The sequence below is a fragment of the Thermobia domestica genome, chromosome 2 (assembly GCF_964235325.1).
Source record: "Thermobia domestica chromosome 2, izTheDome1.hap1.1, whole genome shotgun sequence".
NCBI lineage: Eukaryota > Metazoa > Arthropoda > Insecta > Zygentoma > Lepismatidae > Thermobia > Thermobia domestica.
In genome coordinates this window covers 288,762,267-288,781,229 of record NC_137455.1, presented here as the reverse complement: position 1 = coordinate 288,781,229, position 18,963 = coordinate 288,762,267, and the positions used below count along the sequence as shown (strand labels likewise).

Genomic DNA, 18,963 nt, shown 5'->3' with positions numbered 1-18,963 from the left:
AAAATTATAATTTTTTCCCATCATTTTCAAGATTCCTAGAATATTTTGTAAGTTAAATATTAACCCAACACTAATTTTCATTTCCTGGTCGATAAACTTCATCAGGTGATATACTGAAGAAAAATTTACAGCCGGTAAATGGAAGTTAGTTGTTTTGGAATTAATATCTGAGTTACAGTAAACTCGAAAATTATAACATAGCTCGTAATATCTAAGTTACAGTAAACTCGAAAATTGTAACATAACTAGTGTTTTCCGAAGTTCCTATATGTTTACGATCATAGATCAGTTCTGGAGTGTCCCTTAACAAAAGTACCGGCATTTGTAGGAACTAACTGGATCTGAATACAAGGAAACAAAATAAAATGAAAGTAGACTAAAAAGGCTCCTTTTTAGGATCTCCCTCCTTCCAAAAAAAAAAAAAAAAAAATCCAGCATTTTATTTATTTCTATTTTAAACATTGGATTCACTCTTCACAGAAACGTTCGTAAGAAGTGTAATTAATGAGTCAAGCTCTCAATCTCACGAAAAAAACCCAACAGAAATTCTCCTGAATATAAAGAAGTTCTGATTGTAATTAAATAATTTCATTTTTTTGGTATTCCATCCCATGTTTTATTTATTTTATTTTAACTTACGTTTTAAACGCATTGACTGTAAATAATATTACAATAATTGTACAATTCCCCAAACTAGTAAACCTCTGACGATGAACACAGTCAATAAATTTGAAATAGGATGTTGAAATAAAATAAACGAAAACACGGATGGAATACCAAAAGATAAATTTATTATTATAGGTACCTCCGTGAAAATTATGTGTAATATATAACTTCTAATTGGTTTGGTAAGATTAGAATACAACAGATACAGTGTACGATAGGGTAAAATACAGGGGAAAAAGCTATTCATTGAGATTTATATTAATTTATTGTTATCAATTGGTTTTGTCGACTTCACTAGTTATTTAACAGCAGTGTGTACAATACCAGTGTCATCTTTGGTTGTTAATCCATTGATTTGTATGAGGAAGTATTGTCATTCTTGATTGAAATGAAGGGCTATTCTAATGTTCTGACTTTGCTGATTTCTTCTATATAGTTATTTTTTATGCATTAACTTCTAAAATAAATTAATTTTCAAATAAATGTATTATTTATAGCTAAACCATATAATTTACGTAATATTGAGTTTTCATATTAAGTAAATCCTCATCTTACTACGACATACCAAATAGACGAGTGAAATTACATTATTAACAGATAATTTAATTTTAATGAGAAAAGAGAAACGCATTCCCATATAAATTAATGAATCAAAAATCAGATATGACGCCTATATTGTACAGCCATAATATATGTAATAATTATGATTCACGGGTGTTTTATTTACTAGTTTCCATTTAAGTTTTTTTCTTCTTTTTTTTTTTTTAAAAAAAATTACTTAGTAGGCACTGCGAATTCGTTGTATTTAATTAACGTTCTATCATAAGGATATATTCCCATTGAACATGATTCACTATCGAAAACAGTAATCTGGATACTGAGAGAAAAAATGGTTACAAATTTAACATGATTATCAGGAAATCACTAATCTTGCAAATCACTGTTAAGTATAGGAATCATGAGAGGTTATGTATGGTGTTCTAATTTCAACTATTTATTTGTAAAATGGGTTTTTCGGTGCAAAGTTGATTTTCCCCATTGAATCATAATTAATTTCATGGTTGTTCTGAAGGTGATATATATATTAGTAAACATATCTACATAGCATTACAGGGAAAGAAGTGATAACTCTAAAACAGTAAAGATATATTGTTAACTCGTTTTAACAATTAACAATTTTATTGCAGTAAGTGATTTTAGTACCATATCTGTATTCTAGACTGTTAAAAATCTGTGTTTTAATACCGGACATATAGACACTAAAAACTGGGAAGGTTTAGAAAGAAGAAAATCTGCGAAATGTTTGTCCTACTCTCTTGGCAATAATGCAAAGACCTTACACTAGAAAGCATGTTATATCTTTTTACTATCGCTTCACTTTTCTGGACACAGTTTCATTATTTCTCCCAATAAATTAATAATAAAATTTGACAAATTATATTCTGACAATCTGTTTATTTCTTTTCCAGGGCGAGGATTCCGGGTCTACTGATATGTCCATATGTAAATCAGAACCTCTATTTTCTCCAGTAAAAGAAAGTCCTTTACCAACTACAAATTTTAGTGTCGATTCTCTGGATTGTGATTTGCTGACAGAACACGACATTATGTTAACCTGCCAAGCAAACAAAAACAACTACACTATTGCGTTTGAAGGAAGTATGACACTCTGTTCAGAAGATTCGGATTATCATGAAACAGGTAACTAAGTGCTACATGTTCGTAGAATTAATTCAAATAATGGTATTTCTTTTGTAACGATTACTGTTTTATACAGGCATTTTACAACAAAAATAAAATTAAATGAAATTTTAGTTTACGTCTCACGGTTATATTCTTTAAGCTAATGGAGACTAATGGTAACGAAAGTGAATGACTGATATTAATTTTTGGCATTTATTTCGAAGTTGGTCGTTCGCCTGGTTTTCGACAGAAAGCGTAATAAGAGCTAAGGAAATTTTAAAAATATTAATTTCTAGGACCACTTTAAAAGAGTATAGAGTATAATAGAGTAGGGTAGATAAAGTAGAGTAAGGTAGGGTAGGATCAGGTCGGGTTAGCTTAGAATTAGGGAAGTTTTCGCCAATTTTGTTAAAATTAATAGAGTGTAATTTCTCGTCTCCGTGCAAGGATACCAAATGCACACCTGCAGCCATGAACACCAAATGTACAGATGTCTCTATACACCTGCAGCCATGTTTAAAACTCAAACATTCATTACTTTTCCACAATCTAAGCATGCGGTAACCTTGCGCGAAGTAGTTCCCTCCCCTTGCCAAATAGTTCCATGCTTATAACCGCTTATTAAAAAATTAGCACAACTTCTTCTCTTCTTATAATATATATTATCAAGCACACAAACGAGCAGAATATCCATTTCTTCCTGATAAATTTTCAAAATTTTGCTAGAAACGGACGACCATCTTCGGAACTTAACCTTAATTTTTTGTGCTCTGCCATCAAGAATCGTAAATGTCCAACTTTCTAAAGTAAAATATCTATTTTAAAATGTAACTTTGTCGTTGTAAGATCCAACTCTTTTTATATTAGTATTATTATTAGCGAGGAAGTTTTACTATATAGTCAATGAATTCCTTCAGATAATCCGTAATTTGCTTTCTGAATGCAATTTAATTACAGTGGACTAGTTTATTTAATACTTTTTTTTAAAAAAGTTTACATATATGTAATCATGTTTATTCAACATAGTTGATAATTTTTACATTTTTACTACCTGTTATTAGTGTATTAACATATTTTTATGCCCCGTAAGTTTTTGTGTGGTTTAGTTCATTTATGAGAATTTAGCGAAATACAAAAGCAAATATAAGCTAATCATGCAAAGACATACTAATACTAATTTTGCGAAGGAAAGGTTTAAGACTTTGTTTTGGGTAAAAGTTGAATAATGCATAAAGTTCATAATTATACAATTATCTGAAACATTACTTTAAGTCAAAAGCATGGTTTGAGTAGGAGCGAAATGGTTGGAATTTTCTCATTCTGGAGATAGTTTGCTAAAAATAGTAAATCATCCCTCTCTATGGGTATTTTGCAAATCCGGCGCAGGTCCAAACGATTTATTTATAAAAATTTTAAAAATGCTTACACAAGGCATATGTTAGTTACACTGGGAGATAATCAATGGCACAATAGATTAGCAATGTCTAATAATTTTAATCGATATCTGTGCATGCTTGTCTACGTTAATGTAATGCTAGATATTACTAAAGGAACATATTCGGAGGAATATCACACTGTGTTATAGAACATGTTTTTCTTTCAAAACAATTTCAATCTTTCAACCCTTTGACAGATAATATTATTTCTCCCTCTTATTAGCTAAACTGCCTTTCTGTATAGAAAGAAGTGCAATACATAATTATGAGGTCAGCGATATTTTAAATATGTTCATAAAGTGAAAATTCATCTGGTACCTTAATACTTACTAATGATAAAATGCATATCTATTAACTGTAGGAGGAAATCTTGTACCTTAAAACACCCAAAAGACCCAAAAATCTGCGTAGTTTCGATGCACTCTTAATCTCTTCCTCAATGCATCTGAAGAAGACTTGCTGCTACATAAAATGTATGAAATTGAACCAACTTGTGACTGTCCTGTAGAATTCAACTTGCTTCTATTTACAAATCCTTATTACACAGAAAGTATTCTTTAAGTGTTTAAATGTTCCAAATAATTTCAATATCGTCAGTTTACTGAGTAATTTGCAGTTTTACCTAAACTTGTTCCATACTTTCTCTAAATTTTATATATAATTTTTTGTCAGTGTTTAATTGTTACTATAGATATTAGTATATTGTTTAAAATAATAATTAAATATTCCAATTTATTTTCAATTGTATTGTGTACATACTCACGTACGTTAAATAAATAATTCATATTCAGTAAATCCCTCAACATCGTGTCCATGGGTTTTTCCGGTGTATTCCCGTTTCCTTCCACATTAGGGTTGCCAACTGGCCGGTTTTTCACCGGCCTGGCCGGATATATTGCTGTTATTTTGATTAAAGCCGGTGACCAGTACAAACTTCTTACCAGTCCCTTTATGGCCGGTTTTTGAAATTTGTATCTAGTTCGAAGCAATTTCATCTAGTTCGAAGCATAGATTTAAAAAATAACTTTCATTCTGTGAATCCAAAACGGTCACCTTTCACCATCTATCAACAATTAGTATATCTTGTTATTCTGTTTAGATAATTTTAAAGACATGACAGGGACTGTATCAGGGAAAATTTAAAATTTACTTGTAAGGAATTTTATACATTTATTGATAGTGAAAACGGACTTCTTAAAGCAATTTCCTGCAGTTAAAATATAAGTTTTTTAAAGAATAAATTATATTTTCCAAATCCAAAGTTGTCACGTAAAGATAAATATACTTTTGTTCATCTCTTTAGATAATTTTATAAATAATTGTAGTTACTGGTAAATACAATAAAATGATCAATGCCGATTATAGTTTTTCATTTATAGCACAATTTATCTATTAAGGTTATTTAGTGAATGTACTAAGGAGATTCAGAATACAAGTGCTAATGCACTTTTTTCACGATAGTACATTTCCTTCCCATGGGTTCCAACAGAGATGTCATGTCAGAGGGTCGGATATCAAAAATTCACACTTAGACATATCATAAGGAATTTTGAGGGGGTGCCGGTTTTTCCATTTTCCAGAATTGGCAACCTTATTCCAGATTATTATTTCGCTAATTATTCCATCATCATTCACTTGCCTTAATCATAGTCTTTCTTAGCCTAAAGGGCATAAACGTGGGATGTTAAACTGAAAGATTTAATTTTAAAGAAAGATCTCAGTAAAACCTAATCAATTAAATTAATTAATATCTTCGAAATATTAAAAGTAACTAAATTATAAATGCGTATTATAAATGTTTAATACAATAAGGAATTTAGAAGAAGACGCTTTGTAGGGTTCAAAATTAACTTAAATAACATTTTATACTATTAGTAATGATCTGCCTTAATTTACGGCTATTTTTTTTTTTTTTAATGTTTTTGTCTTAACAAGAAGGAAGGAAAGCCAAAGTGTGGCAATTACTGCGCAACAAGCTTATGCATATTTAACGCTAACTGAATACATTAAAAATTTTTTCAACCAAATACTTTGCCACATAAATTATATAAATAATCCACTGCCAGTATTATATTGAACAGATAATTGGGAAAATGTTTGTTCCGTAATTATGAAATGGCATTAGGCTTACTTGTTTTTGTAGTTGAAGAAAATGAAATAAATGAACTTGGTTTTACATTTTTTTTAAAACTACGAGTATTATCACAGGTAGCAAGATATGAATTTTAGAAAAGTTTATGAATAAGAATAAAAATAAATTTACTTAAACAAGATAGAAACAGTTAAATATTCATGAATCAATCATAATTTTCCACCTACCAACATCATGAATGATTTAAGTTCTCCTTTTTACATTATTTTTGAAATTCTGTGCAAGTGGTATATATTTTTCTTTTTTACTGATTTAATCTAAATGAAACCCAGTAAAGCCACCTACGAGTGAAAATTAAAAAAAAAAAAAAAAAAAAAAAAAAAACGTTCTTCAGCGGTAGAATGCACTTTCAAATTTACAGAATATATGAATAATGCTGCTCTACAACCTTACAAGAGAAATTAGGGTAACCGTAATCACTCTTAAGAGTTAAATATTATATTTCTAAGTGAATGCGGAAGTTTTTATTTCATTTTTTAAAGAACAAAAATTAATGATAGTAATAATACTTACAAAGAAGAAGAAGAATTGGAATAAAAATATGTTCTCTTTAAGATAATATAACTCATTCTCTAAGCTTGAAAAGGGAATTTCTTCCAAATTTCTGACATTATTATGTAATTTCTTTTCCTTAAAAAGTAAAATAAAATAAAATTTAAAAAATAAACTAAATCCATAACAGAAGTTGAGGTTACTTGGAAATGCAATCTCCTTTCTCCCACAAATATGTGAATCCAATTCCACGTATCGATGTATGGTGCTTGTATTTAAACTTAGATTCAGTTGACCATACACACCCCAGCAACCTGTTGTCACAGTTTCAATCCGATATATTACCTTCCATCCAATAGTCTTATTAAAATACATGAGTTTTATTGTCCTCCCCGCTGGTCTAGTTCCATGCGCATGTGCCTTTGAGGCATAAGTCCTGGGTTCGATCTCCGGTGGGAAAGATTAAAATTTGAACGCATTACGATGGTTCAACTTTCACTTTACATTGTAGGTCCACGTCTCATATAGTCCCAGTACTGAAAAGGGACGCTAAACTTCAAGAAACAAACAAATTAGTCTTATTTTCATTGGATCGTGTTCATCAACCTCTTTATTCCCTGTTCCAGAACCGAGAAACAAAAACTTTCTTCTATTAACTCTAATGATTTATTTAAAAAATAAATAAAATTTCAAAATGTTTTACAAAAATGTAAACTGAATTTTAAAAAATTCAAATCTGATATTTTGTGTCACTAAAGTTTTAATTTCGAATCTTTTGTAGGGGACAGCGAGGCCACAGACAGCAATAACTGGTCTGAGAGACTTAACGCAGGGCTCGACAACTCTTTGGTTCGATCTGACTCCGTGTACACAACATGGTCAAAACTGAAGCGTTCTCGGGAAATTCATCGTCCAGCCTTTGGTAGTAACAATAACAACAGCTGCAGCAGCAACGACACGAGCTTCTCTTGCAGATCAAACGCCGCGCTGAAGAGCCAGTCTCTCCCCAATCTATTCCGCAAATGTTTCCTCACCTCCATGAATAGAATCAGTCAAATGAGTTCTTCAGTGGAATCGGATCACTGTGTCAAACTCTATGACATTCAGAACAGTTCTTCCGCGCACTCCAATAGCTCCGAGGGAGGTTCCAGTGCTGCGAAACAAAATTTCAGTTTAGTAAAGTTATTTATGAAACAGAAGAGCATTAGCAATGATGGAATTAGTGTTGGTGGAAGTTATATGGATCAATCACAAGAAGATAGCATGTTTCCGCGTACTGTACAGCATGTATCTGAAGTCAACGAAAGCTCTGACTGGCCATCAAACAGCCAGTCAGAAAGTGATTCATTTGGACAAGATTCGACTCGCCGGGAAGTTCGTGTGAATAGACCTAATTCAAAGTTGTGTAGTGGTATAGATTTAGCCAATGCAAAAAATGGTATTGTATTGCAGGCTGCACGAAATAACAATACATGCTTGAACAATTGTGAGTGTCAACAACAGAAGGAAGATACAGCACAAAGGCACAAAGGTTTGGTGTGTGATAATGACATAACTGGACCTGTCAGTCCTTCACATGCTTGTCTCGCTAACGCCGCCGCGCTGCTAATTAACAATCGAAATACAACTTCAGATGATGTAAATAATTGGATTAAAACTGATACAACCGAATACTCAACGTGTTTTGAAGATAGTTTACTAACAGATCATGGTTATTTGAATAAGCGGTGTGATGTCATTGAAGAGAAGATAGAGGAAGCGGACCAGTCTGAATCGAGCATGGACGGAGGCGAACAACTCAGTGAGAGCATGTCAGCCGAGAAAGAGGACTCTACGTTAGACGTTGACAGTAGTCTTCAGCTTGATAGCGAAGAATATGCATCTAGTCAAAATAATACACGAATTTCGCTACCGAAGGACAAAAAGCCAAAGAGCATGGATCTTATTAATAATGTATTTTCTAATAGTAGTAAAAGCAAATACAACATCAATAATAACAATAACGACGAAAGATCTCACTCTCAGCAAAGACAGGCTGCCATGTGTCAGGGGACACAGACTAAAAAACTCAACAGCATTGGAAGTACACCAAGCGACGGTAATAGCAGTGCTAGCTCTACCGAAGCTCTGAGAAATACATACATTCATCAATCACAGGCACAAGATAAGAAGTCCTTACCAGTAAAATTAAAACTACATAGAAATTCTCCAGCAAAAGTAAAAAATTCACCACCGATTTCTCAGAATGGGCCTCAGAAGGGAAAGGCAAACGTAGCAATTACAACAACAAAAAATACATCGACTCAAATCCCAGTGCACGTTATGGACCAGAGTATACAAACATCATCATTTGCTGATGTAACAATAAAGACTCCTTTTAAACTGTTGGAGAATCCTAACAGAACATCTCTAGTCAAAACTATTGAGCCAACCACAAACCCTGCAACGAGCCCAAACAAGTCACCAGAAGAGAAGAACAGTAAACAACACAGAGCTCGTAAGGACACGATGGAAGGAAAGAAGCCCGTGTATGTTTTCTATCCTAATTACTCGTTGCCTGATCTTACGTTCCTGAAAGAAAAGCAGGATTTCGATGCAGCCATATTTCTTATGCCTCAAAAATACTCATCACCGCCTTCTCCACAGCAAAGATGCAGACAGACGAAACGGCGAACACGGCCACTATCCTGCAATGATCTTGAAACCTTAAAGAAAAAGAATTTTAGTCACATCAAAGACTGGGATTCCTTAAACTTTCTTCTTCCCCAGGAGTACAAACAGATTTTGTCTGAAGTACCAGAAATCTTGCAGCTAAGAAACAAAGAAAGCAGTCTGAAGGTAAACAACCAGCAACAAGCATTTTACTGTGTACCTGCAACTAATCTCAGACGTCCACTAAGTTGCGATTACTCTTCTTTGACCACAGATGGGAAGAACTCGTCCTCTTCGAGTATTGCAACACAGCCTTCGTCAGGTTACCGAGGATCTTCAACCCTTCTAACAGATTCCTCTCATGCCAGTTATAGTCCGTTGTTCGTTTACCGTTATGATAGCATGAGTTCAGAATCGAGCATGTCGCATGATGATCGACCTCCACCTCTTCCAAAACGTTCTATCTCGTTGCCCAGCGGCGAGAAGACGATTCCGGAAGACAGTGAGCATCCACCGCCTCGTCCACCGTTACCAAAAGGAATTTTGCGAAAGTCAACATCTATGAAGGATGATCACTGCAAGCTTCACACAAGAAAGAGATACAGCATGATGGAGTTAGGCGGGATGAAGGAAGAAATGATTCATAAAAGGCGATCCCTACAGGAACCGTATGAGTATTTATCCAGAAAACTTAACTATAGTCAAGAGACTCAATCAAGTGGTATAAGTCATGGTAGTAGCTGTATAGCTGAACACGAGGAACAGGGAAAGAAGGTGCCATCTGAGAAAGACGAGTGTGAGGATGAAGGGGTGGATGCAGGTACAGATACGAGCTACGAACATCCCAAATACAAGGTACGGCCTCCGACGCCTCCAATTCCAAAAACGCCTGAAAGTCACGACTGTAGTAAAACGCATCCCCTTGTTTCTCAAGATACTACATCATCCAAAGAGGCCGCTAATATAATTAACAACAATATTTTGCAACTAGATGACAATCTTTTCCCAGCAGAACTATTGCAGCTGAGTGGATTAGGTGAAGTGAAGTGGGATGAGAAAGAGATGTTACGACTTCGGTCACAAGTTAGTCAGTTTTTGTGTATGAAAGGGAACCTGGAAAAAGTGAATGAAGCACTGCAGCAACCACTGGATGCATCAAAAGCTCAGAAGACTCCAACGTCAACGTTGCAAACACCAAATAATACACCGGAAGCTCAGTGTTCGCCATATGTGAGCTGTGATTGTGCTTGTACCTGTGGCGAGAACAAAGCAAAGAAATCAGTAAGTTTCGCAGAGAAAGTGTGTATTCATCTGAGGGAAACTCCGGACAGACTAACAACGCCGCCAAATTCACCTAATCTTTCATTGTTGAGTACCCATCGTTCATACCAGGTAAGTATATTTATTTAAACTCATATAAGTCACTGTTTTCAGTAAAAAATCTGTTCTAAAACAAAATACGTATTAGTTTATACATAAAAGCAAGATTAAAACAAAGAATGCCACATCCTCTAGTATCGCTGTCACATTCTTCATCAAATTCATATACGGACATCTTAACCCTAACATACAGAGTTTCATTTCATCTTTAATGCCTAACCAATTTACTGTTTTTACTTTATTGTTTTCTCCTTTCTGTCTCTTTTTACTGCTCCTGATAAATTATGTAGGTTCACGCGAAATACGAAACTTCATCGATGTGACATTGCTTGCTTTTAGCCAATTAGTACATAGAGAAACGTAGCATTTACAAAATTTTATTTTTAAAAAATATTTAATTTTTCAAGTTTTATTATTATTTTTATACGTATATGCAATTGGGTTTAAAAAAATGAAGGATCTATTTCGTATGAAGTTGTTCTACGGAAAAATAATTAATGTAACAGAATTCACGTGGTTGGCTTAGAGGTTGATTTTTAAGACCAATTGTTATATATAAAAGAAAATATCATATTTCTTTTCGCTAGCTGAATTAATTGTTTTAGTCGTATGGCTTAGTTTAGCGATGTTCTGTTTTATGATCAGTTTTGAAGTCATCATATGTTGCCAATAACGTGTTTTCAAGCTGAAAATATATTAAATATACAGTACTGTATATCACAAAAGCTTTTTTCCAGTTTAACCGAAGCAACATCGGTCTCATAAAATTCGGTTTAATGGGACTCTACCATATATATTAGTAAAAAGTGAGAGCACCTCGTGACATTAGTTTCAGAGACCCTCGACTCCAATACAGTACTCAGCGGGTAGTGTCGACTTCATGAAAAGATTTTTCTCGATATCTACCAAATGTTCTTTATTACTAAATATAAATTCCATCGCATTAACTACTGATTGCATCTTTATTTATCCCGTAGAACATTTCAGTTCTTAAATAAGGTGTCTTAATTCAGACAAAGAATGGAAGAAACTAATGTGGCAAACACTGCTTTATCTTTCCGGGTGGAATTTTTAATAATGAACTTACCAATATAATTCTTGGCACCTATCCAAATACTTCTAGTTCTTAAAGCGTCATATCATATATAGACATCTTAACAACCTAATGCGAGCTTGAGCAGAAAGTAAGCTCTTCTTTTAACTTTCACGATTCTTCAAAATATATACTTTCTAAAGTAAACATTATATACATGTATATAACTTTATATACATATTAAAAAAAGGGCGTCGAACTTTCTAACTGTAATATTTTGTTATGTATACTGATGATTCAATTTTAATGAATTATTTGTCTGGTTATAATATTAAAGACAATAAATAATGTGAGACCTAGTCTGTTTTCTAGAAACTTAAATCATAATTAAAGTTAAAAATGTATAACGTATGGTTTCAAATTACAAAAAGCCGTTTGTCAAGCAATCTGACCCTTCTTGATTATATACAATAATTTAAATAGTGCAAGGAATAGTTTAACTTTGACCTTGGTTTGACACACACTGTAACTCTTAGTTATATCTGCAGTAAATATTTCTTCTTTAAATTTGCATAATGTGCTAGATAGATGAAACGTTCAGTTTATCAAGTACATAGTTAATACCTCTATATTGTATCCTTCAAAAATTGTAAATGTTACATCGTACATTTCCTGAGAGACAGTGCTTGGTTCATACGTGTACTGTTAGATAATATAATATAATATGAAATAAGCACTGAAGCTTTCCTGGTATGATGAGTGTAGTTGTTCTTGGACAATCAGACAAGTAAATTCTACATCGTCCAACGTTTCGAGAACCGACAATATTGATCTCGAAACGTTGGACGTCGTAGAATTTACCTGGCTGATTGCCCGAGAACAACTATATTCATAATATAATATGTTATTCCTTTACGACCTCACAATAACATTTTGGTGCGTCCAGGTATATTTATGATTAACGTGGTCACATTTGACGTATGTAGATCCCGGATTTAAGTCTTAAAGGATGCTTAATATAAACTATAAGTTTGGAACCCAGAACAAAGTTTTCAGATACTTGCTAATAGCAGTATATACACGATTATTTAGTACTCGTAGGATAATTTAACGGGGAAATATGAAGAATGTTATTAAGTACTATTAAAACAATTTGAATGTGCATATTATTTCATACTTTTGGCTTAGGTTGAAAATATCCGGAATTAAAAATCAAACAAGATTATAAACAGAGTAAAACTCTCAAGAAAGTTTCCTGCAAATTTTGAATAAATATTTAGTAACTACGAAATAATTCTATTTTATTAGTATTATATTTCTTTACTGTATCAACGAATTTTATCAAAACACTCCTTATTTTCAAAATTATTCAGTTTATTTCACATTTTTTCGTAACTTATGTAATCGTTATCTTTAATTAGACTACTAATTACAATAAATTAGATACGCACTCATCTTATGACTTTTCTGTGTTACAGTGTAAACTCCACCCTGGGCTCGTTGAAATGCCTATTGATGAAGAAAGTGAATCAGCTCCTGACGAGGTACAGTCAGTGCCATCTAGTGTTAAGCCAAAGACATCACCAGCGGAAGGGACCAAGGAATCTCTGCAGTGCAACCATTTAACAAATGTTGCTTCCAGAAATGCCACAGTAGACCTTTCCCAAAAACGAGGTACATAATAGGGATATTTTCTGCTTGCTGGATAAAATTCGGAGCATTATAGTCTTTTAAGATAATTCTTATCTTGAAATTTAGGCATCTGATCTCATGCATATAACGTAGATTGAAACTCATTTTATTTCCTTCTACAGTTTCTTAAAATTTTCTTTGTAATTCTCTTAAAATTAGTAAATCTCTTAAAATTTTCTTTGTAATTCTCTCCCACAAATAACAGCTTTTGAATGCCTGTAGTGATAGGTCATTGCTGCTGCGCAGCATGAACTGTCGGAATCTGTATCTGGTATTATTGACATAAAATAATTTAAAGAAAAATCTCTTTCCTTGTTTTGTTAGAATTCGAGAATATTCTGATGTTAGAGAGTGAAAATTCATAACTAAACTGAATGGGGACAACACTTAATAGAATATATATAAAATTCAGAGATGTCAATAGTGCATAATCATGTATTCGATGCATTCTGAATTTCTTACAGAGTTGCGCAAGAAAAGTTTCAAGTAGTCGTTATATACAAGACTTTTTTTTTTTTTTTAATATCAAACTCTTGCAAGTGTTTTCTAGTAAATCAGTAGCTTTCTCTCTTAATTCTCTGGTAACGCAACAGCTTTAGTGTTAAAAATTGTCAAAGTGATCTTGCATCTTACACTGAAGATCCTTTGCAATATACTTGAATAAAATTTCCGAGAACCACCCTTCAGTTCAAAATTATATATCTAAGTCTATACTCGACAACAGCTATGCTTTCTTTTTTGATACAATCTTAAACTATGTGTACATAAATTTAAATATATGATAGTAAATGTAACGGTGATAATACCGTTCTTAACGATTGCGATCTATTTGTTTCGTATCGTGTATATTTTAAACACTATAGGTTACAAATGAAAAATAATTTCTTTCATTTAAGTACTAACTGAGATTATTCGTATCTCACATGCATCTTGCTTAACTTGTTAGTTATGTTTATTGTCCATGTTTTAATTTTTGTATTTCTTTTTCCTGATCAATTACATTATGCTTAATTTTAGAACTTCAAAGTTCTGTACTAGACAGAAGCTTAAATACTTAAGAGGAAAAAGTTACAAGAAAATAACTATATTTTTTGTTTTGTGTTACCAGGTGGCTAGGTCCGTGTTTCCATGATTCCAATATCTTCGTGTTCGGTATGCTAAAAATTTTCTGAGAGTTGCTAACTCTATATAAACGTAGCACCACTAAGTTTATTTTATTCATTAATTTCTTTATCGTGCAACAATTGCAGTATAGAATACCTTTCTTCATTCTGTAGAATCTTTCAGGAACAAAGCCACAGTTATGTTTATTAACGATATATTTAGAAGGTTTGTTATTATTGTGGGACTTCCATATGTCGTTGATGTACTAATACTTTCAATTTTTAATTTCAGCTTTAGTCATGGCCGTCACTATTGCAGTGGAGAAATTAATTACATATTTTTCACAAGCTACAAGTCAGGAAGAGTGTGAGGTATTAGGAGATTCGTCGAAAAACCCAATATGTGCGCAATTAGCTCTACAGTTGTTATGTCCCGCGATGTACGCAGTTCTTAGTGATGGCTTACAGCCGACTATTGAAAGTGTATTTGGCTCAATCCATAACTCTGTATGGACAGTTGTGGAAGCCTCGGCACAGCAGGGTAAGTTTACTGTCTACAATATCTACTGAATGGTGTAACAGGAATGCATAGGAAAGAGGGAAACCTTCGTATAGAAAAGTTTAAGAAACAGAAATACCAGTTTTCGGTTAACTAACTAGATGTTAAGTATTTTCATTGTACTCTACATCACTTTCGTTGTTTTATATTTTTATTGTAAATAACTTAATAACACCAGACAATAGTGGAAACTCCATTAAATTAGTTAATGTTTATTTCAAAATTTTTCGTATTTTAAGAAAGTCATATTGTACGATAATTATGACATCATAAATTGCGCATTGAGATTTCAGGATTATAAGAAGAAACCTGAAAACAATTATTAGTTTCTGTAGTACCATTTGGCAACACTAGATAGCTTATAAATTTGTACATTTTTCATATTGTTAATTTTTTCTAGATAATTTACTACATTTCAAAAAGAAAGTAATGGGGAGTGTAATGCGATGTTAGTTCAAAGTTAACTAACTAACTAACTAACTCTATAGCCTATGGAACCCGGAGGTTCAATGCCGCGTTCACAAAAGCTCTCTACTGACTTCTATCCTTAGCCAATTGGATCCAGTTTCTACTTTGTATTCCTATCTCTGTGAGATCCATCTTAATATTGTCCTCCCATCTGCGCCTAGGTCTTCCTAGTGGTCGTTTTCCGATTGGTCTTCCAGTCAAGACTTTGAAAGCGTTTCTACTTTCTTCCATTCTAGCTACATGACCTGTCCACCTAAGCCTCCTAGTTCAAGGTTATTTATTTATTTATTTTTTTTTAAAAAAAAGAAATTACTTTTTCCTAAAATATTCCAAAAATCATGAAAATTTTACAATACAAAGAGAATTGTAGTTTTCAATTTTATAATTAGGGTTTAAAACAGGTTTCTTCTTTTTGGTAAAACTCACCAAAATCTTTGACCCCACAATCCATTTTCGGATGCTATTACAGTTCTCGCAAAAAGATGGCTCTCAGTGGGTGGTATTTGGAACTGTCCGAACAGTTGTATCCTTTTACTAGTGACATTATAACTTAACGTGTGTCCAAAGACGTTGCCATATTTTTGGTTTCCTTACCTGTGATTAATGACTTACACATGTGGGTTTGGGAGGCCACTTTGCTTTTTCCTCGTTTTCTTCTCCCCTTGCCAACGAAAGGTAGATTCTCCGAAAATGAACACACTGACCAACTACCTGCATATGGTTAATTCCTTCTCAACGGAAAAAGAAAGATTTTCTGTTGAAAATGTCAAATAACAAAACAACACAAGACATTCGAGTTTCCAGGCTACTTTTTTCTTCAGCAAACATTTAAGACATTGTATTCCTTTCTCAAGTGACAGAGAAGATGAGCTTCTACTCACCCCTTATTCTGGCCGAGGACTATCAAACAGTTCGAATTTCTTGGCAACACCGGATTTCGGAAAAAATATCTGTTTCACTACCATGTAGTGAAGGAGAAGGCTAATAGGTCTATTTTCTATACTACCCACTAAGGCTTTTGCGAGAAGATTACTCAACCCTGAGGAGTATCTCGAATACAATGGCTATTTAGAACACAGTAGTTTATATATATATAAAATTTATTACTTTGAAATTTTAAAATGTACAATTAAATCAGTACTCCCCTATTTTCCATTTTCTTTTAAAGTTTTCAGTTACGATATTCGTATTTCGAAACAAAAGTTGCAATTCTAAAATTTCCATCCGTTCATTCTTATTACTGATTACTTATCTGTTAATGAACTTTAGCAAAAGTCTATTTTAATTTATGAAACAAAAATACTTTGTATATCATGATTCTATACATATTATAAACAAATTTAATAGCATATCATCTAAGACGTTATAATTATAATCAAAGCTTTACATAGCATTATTATTTAGTGCAGGTTGTAGGAAACATATTCTTCACATTCTTTAACAATTCGCAAACGGATTGAAGTAAATTCTCTCTCTCTCTCATATATATATATATATATATATATATATATATTTTCTAAGTAGCATATTCTAACTAACTAACTAACTCTATGGCCTATGGAACCCGGAGGTTCAGTGCCGCGTTCACAAAAGCTCTCCAATGACTTCTATCCTTAGCTAATTGCATCCAGTTTCTACTTTGTATTCCTATCTCTGCGAGATCCATCTTAATATTGTCCTCCCATCTGCGCCTAGGTCTTCCTAATGGTCGTTTTCCTATGGGTCTACCAGTCAAGACTTTGAAAGCGTTTCTACTTTCTTCCATTCTATCTACATTACCCGCCCACCTAAGCCTCCTAGACTTGACGACCCTAACAATGTTGGGTAAACCGTATAAACTATGTAATTCCTCGTTATGAAGCTTCCGCCATTCCCCATTCTCGTTCCTCTTGGGTCCGAATATTCTTCTCAGGATCCTGTTCTCAAATACTTTCAGTCTATGTTCTTCCCTCAGAGTAAGCGACCATGTTTCACAACCATACAGAACAACAGGCATGATTATCGTTTTATATATTTTAAGCTTCAAATTCCTCGATAGAATTCGCGACAACAACAGATTTTGAACCGAATAGTAACACGAATTCCCTGCTTTTAGTCGACATTTAATTTCTTCGTGAATATGATTTTCGTCTGTTAATATTGATCCTAAATATTTGAAAGTATCCACTTTATCAAAAGCATTATTTAATATTTTAACGCCTCCACAATTTGCCGTATTACGGTCCCGAAGTAGCATATTCGTATTCAGAATTTATTTTTCTGTAGTAATTCCTATTATTCATAATCTCATATACAACAGTCATACGAATATCAATTATTTGGAATTCAGCCTGGGAAATATGCTATTTTAGCGTATATATATAGGAAATTTGTAAAATATACAGGTACTTTCTGGAACCCCCATATATAATAGTTTTTACCCTATGCCTTCAAAATGTACACTCATGTCCAAAATTATTGTCGCATGTCTATAAATATGTTGTTGTAGGAATATATTTGATAACTAATTCGCCCGGTATTTCTTATAATGTTAGTATGTGTATAATCGGCAAAGACAAGTATGTGGCAAATTTCATGTCAAAAGAGCAGTAAATAAGAACAATAAAACGAAAATAAAACTTTCTTGTCCATTTAGGAACATTTTGTTTTACTCATTCTTATTTTCTTATTTATAATTCTTTTCCTATGAAATTTACCATAAACATACATTTCCCAATTATACATATAGTATCAGTATTAAAAGTACCCTGCAAAATCATTTATCAAATTATATTCTTTCAAGAAGACAGTTATAGATATGCTACAATCATTTTGGACATGAGTGTACATTAAAGTAATTTTAATTTTTAAAAAATATTCACTGCAGTCCATGATAAGTCAACGTAATTCTTAATTTGACGTAATTTATATTCAAGAATTCACATAATGAATGTAAACAATAAACATTCTTTATTGGAAACATAGAGTCCAAATTTTCGTTGAGAACATGAAAATATGCAGAAAGGATATTTTTAGCTTTTATGACTGGGATTTAGTATCTAATATGCTAAGTAGCTTACTTAGCCTTTAGCTCCATTAACAATATTATTTTCCATTAATAATTTTATTTTCTATTTCGTAATTTCTGTGATGTTTGATTAAGAGTTTTACTGAAAGAAACTACCAATATTGATGAGAAAGTGATACGAAGATCCAAGTAAACGACTTAGCATATTAGATATTAAATCCAAGAACTGGAAATACATTTTCATATTCTTGAAGTACAATAGTGATATGTTTTTGACATTTGAAACGTAAGAAAGAAATTTATGATTTGGACTAAACAATAAGTTACTTTTAGGAAATCAGTGCCATTGATGGAATGAACTCGACTACTTGGATATATAAATAGTAAGAATGAATTGACAGTTACTTAATGTAGAAAAAATGTAGTATTATATGATTTCCATATTATCAAAATAAGAAATTAATATAGACGATATTATTGTAGGTCTTGTTACAAAGGCTTTGAATGATTTGGTGATGAGATTAAATGCCGAAGATGTTTTGACTGAAGTTCCAATGAAATTCAATGCCTTCATCTTTGGACTTTTAAAGTAAGTAGTTTAATAACCTCTTAGACTTTATAATTGAATTATAGTTATAGT

General features: G+C 32.7%; 1 protein-coding gene across 7 annotated transcripts in view; it reads left to right on the top strand.

Moving 5' to 3' along the window:
• The window catches only part of LOC145678561 (uncharacterized), a 202,569-nt gene that overhangs the window by 168,504 nt on the left and 15,102 nt on the right, over positions 1–18,963 (top strand). For all 7 annotated transcript variants that reach the window (XM_081748855.1, XM_081748858.1, XM_081748854.1 and 4 more), the window contains 5 exons: positions 2,136–2,367; positions 7,211–10,473; positions 12,973–13,168; positions 14,582–14,830; positions 18,807–18,912. In XM_081748855.1, the coding sequence (XP_081604981.1) occupies positions 2,136–2,367; positions 7,211–10,473; positions 12,973–13,168; positions 14,582–14,830; positions 18,807–18,912 (4,046 nt within the window). The remainder of the gene's footprint in view (positions 1–2,135; positions 2,368–7,210; positions 10,474–12,972; positions 13,169–14,581; positions 14,831–18,806; positions 18,913–18,963) is intronic.